Source organism: Tiliqua scincoides, chromosome 7, assembly GCF_035046505.1.
Source record: "Tiliqua scincoides isolate rTilSci1 chromosome 7, rTilSci1.hap2, whole genome shotgun sequence".
In the NCBI taxonomy this organism is placed as follows: Eukaryota; Metazoa; Chordata; class Lepidosauria; order Squamata; family Scincidae; genus Tiliqua; species Tiliqua scincoides.
In genome coordinates, this window is record NC_089827.1 from 61,992,454 (window position 1) to 62,005,571 (window position 13,118).

General features: G+C 41.9%; 1 protein-coding gene and 1 pseudogene across 1 annotated transcript in view; both read left to right on the plus strand.

Annotated features, from left to right (window-relative positions):
* The window catches only part of LOC136657570 (sodium-coupled monocarboxylate transporter 1-like), a 39,999-nt gene that overhangs the window by 24,657 nt on the left and 2,224 nt on the right, over positions 1 to 13,118 (plus strand). The window contains exons 9-14 of the mRNA XM_066634488.1: positions 530 to 642; positions 1,422 to 1,489; positions 3,999 to 4,085; positions 5,936 to 6,111; positions 7,095 to 7,198; positions 9,689 to 9,774. Of these exons, the coding sequence (XP_066490585.1) occupies positions 530 to 642; positions 1,422 to 1,489; positions 3,999 to 4,085; positions 5,936 to 6,111; positions 7,095 to 7,198; positions 9,689 to 9,774 (634 nt within the window). The remainder of the gene's footprint in view (positions 1 to 529; positions 643 to 1,421; positions 1,490 to 3,998; positions 4,086 to 5,935; positions 6,112 to 7,094; positions 7,199 to 9,688; positions 9,775 to 13,118) is intronic.
* LOC136657765 (5S ribosomal RNA) lies at positions 2,985 to 3,101 on the plus strand (annotated as a pseudogene).

The window sequence follows — 13,118 nt, forward strand, 5'->3', positions numbered from 1 at the left end:
CTAGTTCTAGCTAATGAAAACTAGAAGCTCTGGATGGTGTTAAAAAATTCTAGTGTTGCTTAGGAAGAACTAGAAAGTACCGTTCCTGTCAGGAGAAATTGTTCCTGCCCCCCCCCCACCAGATGTGACCAGAGATTATCTGGTAGCATCTGCAGGTGTTCTGAGACCAGGAGATCAGCATGCAGTCTGGAGGCTGTATTGGAGGATAAGAACCTGTGATAAGTTAAATCTGCAGGTTCCAAATTTGTAGATAAACAGTTTGGACCTGTATATGTATTTAATGGAGGCCTATTGTAGAGCCAAGAGTATTAGGGCAACCCCCAGTAAAAGAGCAACAGAACATAAATCCTCTTATATGGGCCTTGGGAACCCTGAATTCATCTGTATTTTGCTCTCTGTCGCTGTTTCTGCAAATTGTTAGAGCTATGCCTCTTTTCTTATTTCTTAATTGTCCCAGTTTTTAAACTTTTGTGAAACCATAATTGATGAAGGTACAAAATTGAGAATATTTTAATTTTGTATTCTTTAGTTCAGTGTCTTCCAGCATCAATGCATTAGCTACAGTAACTGTACAGGATCTTGTTAAACCTAATTTCAAAACGCTAACTGAAGCAGATCTGTCATCAATTTCCATGGGAATGAGTAAGTTTTCATGAGGTTTTCCATTTTAGGTGTTTAAAAATGGAAGTTAGTAGAATTATCTTAGAAAATAACCTGATTGAGGTTATGATAATTTATCTTATAGCTTTTATACATAATAAAATAGTTGTAGCAACTGCCTTCACTTTGTTTCTTTGTGACCTCTTTACCACATGCTACAACTAAATAGCAGGCGCAGCATAACCATGCCTGCCACTCTCAACCAGCCACAGGATTAAATAGAAAACTGTGCAGAATGTTGCTTTCTGATCTGTTTCCTGGGCCCTACAGTCCTGTTCAAGTGCAGATATCAAAATGTTTGAAATGATAAATTGAAAACACTATGAAGTAACCATCTGGATGTTTTCAATCTTTTCATCATCTCATATCAGAAACTCAGAGGACCAAATGAGATCTGTGCCTAAATATGCAATGTGACATAATAGGAGGGAGTTAGGGTAAAGATTCTTGTTTGTAGGGTGTGTGAGTTTTATCACCACTTTGTAATTTGTTTCCACCACTGTTTTGATCCCAGGAAGTTTCTGCATGCAAGGAAGTTCAATCCTTGCCATCCCTAAGTAATAGGACTGGGAAAGACTCTTGTCTGAAACCCTGGAGAGCTGCTGCCAGTCCATGTAGATAATCCTGATCTAGATAGAACAAGTGTCTGTCTCAGTAGAAGACAGTTTCCTGTGTAACCATTATAAATGTAGCCTTCTTAAACTGTTATCAGGTGACATTTGAATGCATCATATAAACATTTGTATAAATCATCTCTTTAGATCTGTTGTTTGGCACAATATGCATTGCCATGGCTGCAGTGGCATCTCTTTTGACCAGTGTTTTACAGGTAAATGTTTAACAGTACTAATGTAAGTATTAAACTATCTATAAGTGGTTTAGATGTGAAGAGCAATCCTATACATGTATACTCAGAAGTCCTGTTAAAGTCCATGGGACTTACTCCCAGTTATGTGTATACCTTTCAGAACATTAATTTCCTTCTTCAGTGTTTGCTTTGATAATAAAGTGAACTAGAGATATGCCCAGTATGCATCATAATTCCAGTTACTTAACTAGAACTATTATACCCTTACAAAGTATAAAATTTAGCCTAGAACTATAAGATCTCTGATTTGAGATACTGTTCATCCAATTAAAAGATAGCTGAATTGATTTAAGTAAAACAAAAAATCACTTAACTACTTTTCCACAGTTCAGAAATGTTTTCCTAGGTATGTGAATGTCTGTAAGTATGTTTAAAGTATCTTAACCTCTCTTTTCCCTTTGTGGAACTCAGGGTGACTTACAATATCAATTAAATTAATATCATAAATAATAATAATAAAAAATAAAAAACCAATATTACTATAAAGCAAGCAGATGCAATTAAACAGCATTTTAAGTAGAAGTATTCTGTGTGTTTTTAAGTTCTTACTGCTGTTTCTATAGTAGTGTTGCACTCAATATCCTTTGTTTATGATTCTCAAAGGAGAGAAATACCTCTCTGCATCAATAGATAAATATTTTGAATAAGCCAAAATTTTCTAGTTGTTGTTATTATTATTATTATTATTATTATTATTATTATTATTATTATTATTATTATTAACAGTATTTATATAACAGTATTTATAAAAGTTCACAAAGCGGTTTACAGAGAAAAATCAAATAACTAAATGGCTCCCTGTCCCAAAAGGGCTCACAATCTAAAAAGATGCAAAAGAATACCAGCAGACAGCCACCAGAACAGACACTGCTGGGGTGAGATGGGCCAGTTTCTCTCCCCCTGCTAAAAAAAAAAGGAGCACCCACTTGAAAAAGTGCCTCTTACCCAATTAGCAGAATCTCTGAAAAAGAAAAACATGCCTCCCTGTGTAGAAGAATCTTTTATTACGGTCACTGACCAGTACATAAAATATAAAACTATGCACTTGAAAATATCAGTGCACAAGGAATAAAATTTAACAATTATACAATTAAAAACGTTGAACTAAACAATCAAAAGACCCAAACCCATCACCCATTCTCAACGGCAAACTTCCCAACAAAAGCGGCAGCTCTACTGAATTTAGTCCACTTTCAGTATCAGTGTCCTGATGTGTATCGCTGAAGCAAAGAATCTCGCAACACTAAAAGTAGTAGCTGGACTTGTGTCAGAAAGCAACAAGTTCATATATTGTTGTTGTGTGTGTCCCAAAAAATGGATCAGCAATGGAGTGATAAAGGTGGCACGAATGTTCCTGTAAAAGGAACAGTGAAGCCTCCCTGTGTAGTTAAACCCACGCACTAAGACAGTGCAAAGGCAGGCCACTAGCATGAACTTATGATGAGCACTGTGTAGTCGCAGCAGCTGTTATCCTGCCCATGCCGGATCTCGTCTGATCTCAGAAGCTAAACAGGGTCAGGCCTGGTTAGTACTTGGATGGGAGACCGCCTGGGAATACCGGGTGCTGTAGGCTTATACCATAGTCTTTCAAGACTGAAGGTTGCCAACCATCTGCAGGTTGCCAACCATCTGCCAACGGTTGTAGTCGTTCATACAAGCTTACAATGAAGTGCAGGCAGTTCTGAATGCTTGAAAAGACTATTGAACAGTAACGGGAAGCAGGAGGTTAGCTGTTTCCTGTTAGGATTTGATAGTGTTATATAGTGGGTCCATGCAAATAAAGGAAGGCATAGTGATAACAGCTCAATACGTTTATTCCATCTTCAGAACAGAACCTAGCAAAATACAAGGCAAACCCCTGGCTTTTTATAGCCTTTAACTCTGCCCCGACTTCCCGTGATTGGTGCAATTGAAACCTTAACTAGAGGGCCAATCGGATGGTAGGATTTCGATCCATCACCCGATTGGCCAGCCATAAGTCTGGGCCAATTGGTTATGCAGGATTTCGATCCTGCATAACTTACATACATAACAATAGTCTTCTCAAGCATTCAGGCTGCCTACAGGTGGCTATTCCTCCCTGAGAATTACATTTGCATTATAACTGATGCAAAGTTCATAAATGCATATTACACTCATTATATAGGCTTGGTTTGTAAAGAATTCTGTGGGTCGGGATCATTACCTAACTGCCTGATCTCAGTATTGTTCTGTGATTTAAAGCTTGTTTATTATCAGTGTGTGGATTCTTTGGAAGATGAAGCATTTCCCAAACTCTTTGGAGCTCTTCCTCCCTGAAAATGATAAAATTATACAATGATGTCTCCAAGTGAAAGGGAGGAATTACCCACTCAGGGATGCCTTTCCTTACACTGAAGAGAATTATTATTTGTGATATGACCAACATTCCTCTTTGTTACTTCTTGCCTTTACCAGAGATTGTGATTTGTTTTTCCTTTTCGTTCCTTAGGCCGCACTCACTATTTTTGGAATAATTGGTGGACCTCTTTTGGGAATATTTAGTTTGGGTGTCCTTTTGTCTTCTGCCAATTCTAAAGTAAGTAATTGATTTGCATCTTATTGTTACTAAATGAAATGGTGTGGGGGGGGGGCCTCATTTTACACTTGGGCAGCCCAATCCTAACATGCCCTGGAGCAGTCTGGCCAGGTGGCCTGCGCTGCATCCAGAGCAGAGCTGAATGAGTTGCAGTGCAACTTGGAGTAAGGGGAATTAATTCCCCTGATGCTGTGTTGCAGGGCATCTGTCCTTGTAGGAGCTACTCGAATCTGTGCCACCTAAAGAGGTGGTGCAGATCCGAGCAGCCTGGTACTAGGCTGGGTTGCTTGGGACCGGGGTTAGGATCCAACCTAAGTGCTAGATCTTAGCACACACACACCCCCAGTCCCGTCCTCCTACCAGCCCGCTCGTACCACTCCCTGGAACACCCCTTAAAACTTTCTGCCACCCTCCTCAAGTCTGCACGCTGGCTTTCCCAAGCCAGTGCTTACTTACCAAGTCTAGGGTTGGATCCATCGGGAGCAGGCTGGTGCATGTCCTTCCACCGTCACAGTCTGCCCCTGAGTCATCACAGAATTGCCTTAAGGCACTTTTGTGACACCCCAAGGCCAGTGTAAGGGATGTGCACCAGCCTAGGGCACAGTTTGTATTGCACCCTTAGTATTGTTTTACTGGCTCAGAATAGCATCTGAATAGTTTTATATAAACAAAGGGGTAGTTTAGGCATAATGCCAAATCTTGGGCTTTTACACTCCCTTCGCTCTCTGTATCCCTTGTGTAAGGAAGCCATGCCTCCTCTCTTGGTTTGAAGCAAACTACAGGTTCAATCTTGTTATAGAAGGGATTCGACTCAACATGAATGGCCACTGCAAGTGAGAAGGAATATGCTGATCCCTGGAGAAGGGGAAAAATTCATCCCTTTAAAATCACACTTTAAAAAACTGCTTTTCTTACTGTTGTATGAATTTTTCTACCTCAAAGTGATTAGAAGGGCTCTTTAAATTAAAGGAAAACAGTCTTTTAACAATAGCCTCATTAATAGGAGAGAGGACAGCCTGCTGACAATCTATCATTCTCTCTCCAAGGCAACCAACCCCTTCCTTCCCCCTGAGCCAGTGAAATATAATCACTTTCACAGGCCTACAAAATTGAGGGTCAGAAAAGTTTTCCCCAAACTTTATGGTGGTTTGATATGAATTTGAGGTGCCGATTCCAGAAATGGCATCTGTTTTGCCCTATCACGTCTAGTTTTGGAGATATAGTATGGCCTTATTAGTTCAAGCAACTTCCTCGTGAGGAATGTGCATGTGGGCCTTGTCCTGCATTGTAATGATTGCTGAGCCATTGCCAGTGTCTAAGGTCCAACAACCTCAACAGACCAGTGAACTGCAGTAAAGCAGCACACTAATACAACCGTACCTTGACTTTCATCCACTTGGTTTTCATCGCTTTACTCTTTCAGCTATTTTCAGTCATTTCAAATTTCATCCATGTGCTTTTCTTTTTGTCCAATTTCATCCAACCTTCCACAACATTCATAAACATTCTTATTTTTTCTTTTATTTCTCTTTATTTAGGTTTCATAAGCATTTGCATGAGTTATATAGTTAGTTAGTTATGTGTTTTGCCAGCCAAAATAAATTTGCAAGTTAAAAATGACTATACTTCTACATTCATCCTTTTTTGACTTTCTTCTATGCTCTGGTCCCTAACCAGATGAAAGTGCAAGGTATTGCTGTAACAATCTGCTAGAGTCATATGAGGTCCACTTTAAATATTTGGTAGGTGGTTTAAGATCCTTTTAAAAGTAAAAAGGGCTTTCAGTTCTTGGAATGATTTGTTACTTTGGTTGTTTTTATCCTTACAGTGTGCATAACTTTGTTTCTTAGGGTGCATTTTCTGGTCTCGTTTGTGGATTTATTATTGTGGTGTGGGTTGGAATTGGTTCTCAGTTGTACCCTCCACAACCTCACAGAACTGAACCATTACACCTTTCAACTGCAGGCTGTCATGTATCCAATTGGACTGTGCCCACTACCATTGCGAAACCTCCAACAGCTCCAAGGTTTGCACAGCCTATTAACTGCATACTGAATATCGGTCTAGATCAGGGGTGTCCAAAGATTTTGGCAGGAGGGGTGTCCAAAGATTTTGACAGATCATCTCTCTGTCACCGTGTTAATTTACATTTCAAATTTGAATAAATTTACATAAATGAATATATTAAAGATGAACTTATATCAATGAGTGAAGGTCTTGCAGTAGCTCAAGGTCTATAAAAGGCCTTGCACAAAGCAAGACTGGCCTTTGCTGCTGCTACTGCATCACAGACATGAAACAACAAGCAGTGGAGGGAGTCCTCGTCCCTCAGCTCACTGAAGAGGCCAAACAGTTGGCCTCACGCTGAGAGCAGTTGTGTCGGGCCAGTGTGGGCTCCAACAAATCTCTGGAGGGCCAGAGGCTCATTGGAGACTAGGGGCTTCCTGAGGGCCGCATAGAGAGGCCTTGAGGGCCGCAAGTGGCCCCAGGGCCGGGGTTTGGGCACCCCTGGTCTAGATTTACTTACTTACCAGTAATAATTTGCTTGCAAAAACTTGATCCATTTTTGTAATGATGCAGACCTAATTAATAGCCTCAAGGTTTGAGGAGCTTAGTTATGTGACCCATTCTTCACCTGCCCCCACTACCTGTCATTGCTGGACTTGGGGAAAAAAACACACCAGAAAAAAGATGCTCAAACATTTATCTCCCTATATTTACTCAGCTCAGCTCCTTCCGAACTGCAGTAGCTCAGCTCTTTGCACGGCAGTTAGAAGCTATCTGATTTTTGAATATCCTCAGAGATTGAGACAGATATCTGATCTTTCTGTTACCTGGGTTTCATTGGAGGCTCTCCAGGACCCACAAGAAACTGGGTCATGATTCACCAAGTGGGTTCCAAGTCACAGTTTGACAAACACTGAACTATGGTATATTTTTAGTAAGTTTGTTGCTATTCTTGCATAATTTAAAAGGCAATATTACATCTTAACTTTCTTTCTCTTCCAGACCCTCCATTGCTGAAAATTGGTACAGCATGTCATATCTATATTTAAGTGCATTAGGAACCCTAGTCACATTCATGGTGGGAACAGTTGTGAGCCTTTTAACAGGTTAACATTTCCAATTTTATTTAGTATAAATCCATTTCTAGTTTTTTTTTCAAATTGCTATATGACCTCAATATAGCAACATGTGTATGTAAGGCGTAATAAGTTATTTAATATCTGCATGAAACTATTTGGTGAGGTCATTCAGAGATTTGGAATTGGGTGTTGCCAATATGCAGATGACCCCCAACTCTACCCCTGTGTTCCATGGAATGGCATGGAAGCAATGGAAATCTTAAACTGATGTTTGAGGTCAGTAGGAGACTGGATGAGGGTAACCAAGTTGACATGAATCTGGACAAAAGTCCTCTTAGTTCAAAGACTTGTGATGCAATGGATTCAGCAATGGGATAGCACTCTCTCTGCAGGAGCAGATCTGCTGTTTGGGAGTCCTCCTGGATTCATTGCTGTACCTGAAAGCCCAGGTGGCAGCAGTGGCCAGGGAGGAGGTCTTTGTCCAACTTTGGCTGCTACCGTAGTGAAATTGTTCAGTTCCTGGCTGGAGTACCCCATGTACTGGTTTCATTGCAACTCAACTGCTTTAACTCACTTTACATGGGTCTGCTCTTGAAGACCATTCAGAAGTTGTGGTTGGTGCAGAATGCAGAAGCCTATGTGGTATTGTGAGGAGGTTAGACTGTTACACAGCTCTTCCTCCAGCTGCACTGACCTGCTGGTTCAGTTCCAAACGCAATATGTACAAGATACTGGTTTTGGTCTCTAAAGCCCTTCCAGGCTTAGGGTCAGGATATCTTAATGATACACTTACTTCCATATGAAACAGCCAGCCCTTTTTTCTTGTCTGGGGGAGCATTCCTACATGTGGTATCAGCTTCTGAGGCTTGGGTAGTGGCAACAAGGGGGGAAACCTACTGAGTAGCAGTGCCACAGTTACGGAACACCCTCTATGTAGAATTAAGATCTGAACCTTCCCTGTTGGCTTCCAGTGTGGGGTAAGACAGTGCTTCTCCCTGGAAGGGGTGAGGCTTGACTGCTTCTAATCAAGACCATGGATCTAACTAAGGGCTATGGATAGAAACATAAGGCTGAAGCACTGTGGGGGATCTGTGTGTCTAAGGCCTTGCAAATTTGGGCTCCCCACTTTGGCATAATCTCATTTGCAATTCACCTTAATTGCCAGTGGCCAGAGCAGTTGGATAGTCTTTTCAGACTCTTCCTCCATAACTTCTCTTTGACCAGCAGCCCAAGAATGAGTGATTCACACACCCTGCCTCAACTGTTTGTCCCTTCTGGAATTTCATTGATTGGGGTGAAATTCAACTTTGTGTCCTCCTGGAAGGATGCACCTTAGTCCAGTTAAGCCCAGGAAACTCCTTGCTGCATGTCCAGCAGATGCTCTGGATACCATTATTTGTCCAGGAATGTTTTTGTATTCTTTATCTATATCCCTCCCCTGCACTGGAAGAAAAGCTTTGGAATGTTTATTCCCTTCCTCATTGAACCTGTTCACACTGCCCATTTTGGTACTCCCTCCCTCCAATTTTTTTTCAGTGGGGGGCCTGCATTTTTCCATGGAGACAGAGAAAGTTATGTGATCTGAAGAGCACACCAGTGACCCAGAATTTCTCAAAAATAGCTGGCTAATGGAAATATGTTGCCCTATAATAATACCTGTGGTAATAATTATTGTATTATCCAGAATGTTTTAGATATTTCATCACAAACCTCAGTTAGAGGGAGGTGATTTTTGTTCCCTGCCAGGACTTCAGGAGAAAATCTCTCAAAGAATTATAGAGTTGGAAGGGGGCCTAATAGTCATCTAGTCCAACCCCCTGCCATAGGCAGGAAATCCTCTTAGAGCATCTCCAACAGGTGCTTGTTGAGGCTCTGCTTGAATATCTCTAGTGAGGGAGAGTCCACCACCTCTCTCGGCAATCTGTTCCACTGCCGAACCGCCCTAATCCTCAGGAATCAAAATCTCCTCTCTTGCAGTTTGTACCCATTGCAAACTGGGTACAAACAGCAAGAGAGGAGATTTCTGTAAAACCGTGTTTCTCAACCAATGGTGTGGGTACCACTAGTGGTACTTGAGGTAGTATCTGCTGGTATTTTCAGGACCCTTGGACCTCTGCCACCCAACAACGAGATCAGGAACACGACACAATAAGTAATGGTAGGAGGCTCAGCTTGGTGGGCAGAGCTGCAAAGCATGTTTTTCCACTCAAAAAAGCCCTCCTGTCCACCCTGTGCCTCTTATGGGTGTTATGGCCTGCCAACCCAGAAGTTACTGGTAATAATGTCATTGCCAGTTACTTCCAGTGGTACTTTGAATAGGGGAACCATGCAAAGTGGTATGGCAGAGGACAAACTTTGAGACACCAGTATTCTAAGTCTACGTAAGCTGCAAAAGAGGAACAGATCCATGAGGCTGTTAAGTTCAAAGGCAGAGTGCCTGGAGCTGGCCGGGTCAGTATCTGGACTGCAGCAGCCTTGGTATGAGACAATCATGTTGTTAATCAAATTATCTTCTAGGAGGACTGAAGCAAGATATAGACCGCAGCCTTCTATTTGGCAAAGAGGACCTGATAGAAGACTATGAATACTTGAAAGCTAAAGCTGTAAGTACACATTTGCAAGTTCTCCTCTTGTGCTTTCACACAGAATGGTAGTATTCCCTTCAAGAAAATATGAATATTTTCAGGTATTTTCAGGAAAATATGAATGATCTCAGGCATCCGGTACAAATGTGCAGGCGCTATCAGTATGACACATTGACCCTATGTTTAGAAATAATCTTGCACAACTGCGGGCTCCATCAAAGAGGCTTTCTGCCTAGCAGATGCTTAGGGCCCATCACCCCCTCATTAGTATTTCTCTCCCCTTCCCTGAAAGAGTGATTGGCAGTGCATGTCTAGACAGGATTCAACAAGAGGCTCCTCGTATGCAGCCACAGGGGTTGGCTGCTGGGGTTTTTGCCTGAACAACACATTTTTACTTACGCAAAATCTGATTGAGAAGATGATCAAAACATACAGTCCAGTTTCAACCTATAGATTGCAATGACTGTACTGGAGCAAGATTTGTCTGCTTTTAACACAACCTTTACAAGTAGGCCCATTGAAATCAGTGACCTTCGGTGTGGTTGACTTTGCATTATGTTGTGGCCTTTATAAAGAGAAACAAAGAATAAGCTCTCGAGGCATTAAAAAAAATAAAATTATGACCATTATGTTTACAGGCAGTGATATATGAAGCCTTTCATCCGGCACAGCATGAGGTTTCTGAATAAGGCTGTTGGAGTCACAGTTTGCTGCATTCATTGCTGCAGGAGGTGCTGATCCTCTGAAGAGACACAGAAGAGTATTCCTTCTGTAAATGAATTGCTTTGCATGTGGCAGTGTATAAAGTCCAGAAATGTTTGGTTTTTATTATTAATTGACATTAAAAAATGGAGAATCTGGATTTTATCAATAACTGCGTTTTGAATTAGAACTCAGTTTGGTAACTAAAAGCTGACTTGAGAAAGTTGTCTCCTGCCTTAGTTATATGTACATTAGTGCTTATTGTAAAGCAACAAACCATCACAAATATAAGCAAACATTAAAAGTTCAATATACACACATCCCTTGTTTAAAAACCTTAAATAAAATTTTGTTTGACTATTTGTCACTTCTCTATAGAAGAGACTGTGCTGTGAATACTTTTCAAATGATAAATGCTCTAAATTGTGTAAACACCATGGTATTGCCAATGTCTGTTGCTCAAGAAATAAAATAAAACATAATCCAAAGTGGCGATGTCAAGAATTTGTCCTCCTTTTCCTGTACAAACTACTATTTTGGGTGGTTTTTCCTGTTCTTCATACTCTATAACAGGGGTCTCCAAACCCCGGCCCGGTGGCCAGATGCGGCCCACAGCAAGCCTCTTTCCGGCCTGTGGCCAACTTCTTGTCCCCTGAAAGCCTCTGGCCCACTCAACTGAACATGACCAGAACTGTGCTCTCACAAAGACCTTTGACTTCCGACGGGTGGACTTCCCTCAAATGATGAGGCTGGTTAGAAGGAGGTTGAAAGGGAAGGCAAAAAGAGTCCAATCTCTCCAGAGTGCATGGAGGCTGCTTAAAACAACAGTAATAGAGGCCCAGCAGAGGTGTATACCGCAAAGAAAGAAGGGCTCCACTAAATCTAGGAGGGTGCCCGCATGGCTAACCAGCCAAGTTAGAGAGGCTGTGAAGGGCAAGGAAGCTTCCTTCCATAAATGGAAGTCTTGCCCTAATGAGGAGAATAAAAAGGAACATAAACTGCGGCAAAAGAAATGTAAGAAGGTGATATGGGAGGCCAAGAGAGACTGAGGAACACATGGCCAGCAGCATTAAGGGGAATAATAAAAGCTTCAAATATGTTAGAAGCAGGGAACCCGCCAGAGAAGCGGTTGGCCCTCTGGATAGTGAGGGAGGGAAAGGGGAGATAAAAGGAGACTTAGAGATGGCAGAGAAATTAAATGAGTTCTTTGCATCTGTCTTCAGGGCAGAAGACCTCGGGCAGATACCGCTGCCCAAACGGACCCTCCTGACCGAGGAATTAAGTCAGACAGGTTAAAAGAGAAGATGTTTCAGACCTCATTGATAAATTAAAGATCAATAAGTCACCAGGCCCTGATGGCATCCACCCAAGAGTTATTAAGGAATTGAAGTTGCTGATCTCTTGACTAAGATATGCAACTTGTCCCTCAAAATGGCCAAGGTGCCAGAAGATTGGAGGATAGCAAATGTCACGCCTATCTTTAAAAAGGGAAAGGGGGAACCCCGGAAACTATAGGCCAGTCAGCCTAACATCTATACTGGGTAAGATGATGGAATGCCTCATCAAGGATAGAATCTCAAAACACACAGACGAACAGGCCTTGCTGAGGAAGAATTAGCATGGCTTTTGTAAGGGTAAGTCTTGCCTCATGAACCTTATAGAATTCTTTGAAAAGGTCAACAGGCATGTGGATGCGGGAGAACCTGTAGACATTATATATCTGGACTTTCAGAAGGCGTTCGACACAGTCCCTCATCAACGGCTACTAAAAAACTCCACAGTCAGGGAATTAGAGGACAGTTCCTCTCATGGATTGAGAACTGGTTGAAGACCAGGAAACAGAGTGGGTGTCAATGGGCAATTTTCACAATGGAGAGAAGGAAAAAGTGGAGTGCCCCAAGGATCTGTCCTGGGACCTGTGCTTTTCAACCTCTTCATAAATGACCTGGAGACAGGGGTGAGCAGTGAGGTGGCTACGTTTGCAGATGACACCAAACTTTTCCGAGTGGTGAAGACCAGAAGTGATTGTGAGGAGCTCCAGAAGGATCTCTCCAGACTGGTAGAATGGGCAGCAAAATGGCAAATGCGTTTCAGTGTAAGTAAGTGTAAAGTCATGCACAATGGGGCAAAAAATCAAAACTTTAGATATAGGCTGATGGGTTCTGAGCTGTCTGTGGCAGATCAGGATCATTAGAAAAGGTATTGAGAACAAAACGGCTAATATAATGCCATTGTACAAATCGATGGTAAGGCCACACCTGGAGTATTGTGTCCAGTTCTGGTCGCCGCATCTCAAAAAAGACATAGTGGAAATGGAAAAGGTTCAAAAGAGAGCGACTAATGATTACTGGTCTGGGACACCTTCCTTATGAGGAAAGGCTATGGTGTTCGGGTCTCTTCAGCCTAGAAAAGAGGCGCCTGAGGGGGGACATGATTGAGACATACAAAATTATGCAGGGGATGGACAGAGTGGATAGGGAGATGTTCTTTACACTCGTATAACACCAGAACCAGCGGACATACACTAAAGTTGAGTGTTAGGAGGGTTAGGACAGATAAAAGAAAATATTTCTTTACTCAGCGTGTGGTTGGTCTGTGGAACTCCTTGTCACAGGATGTGGTGATAGCATCTGGCCTGGACGCCTTTAAAAGGGGATTGG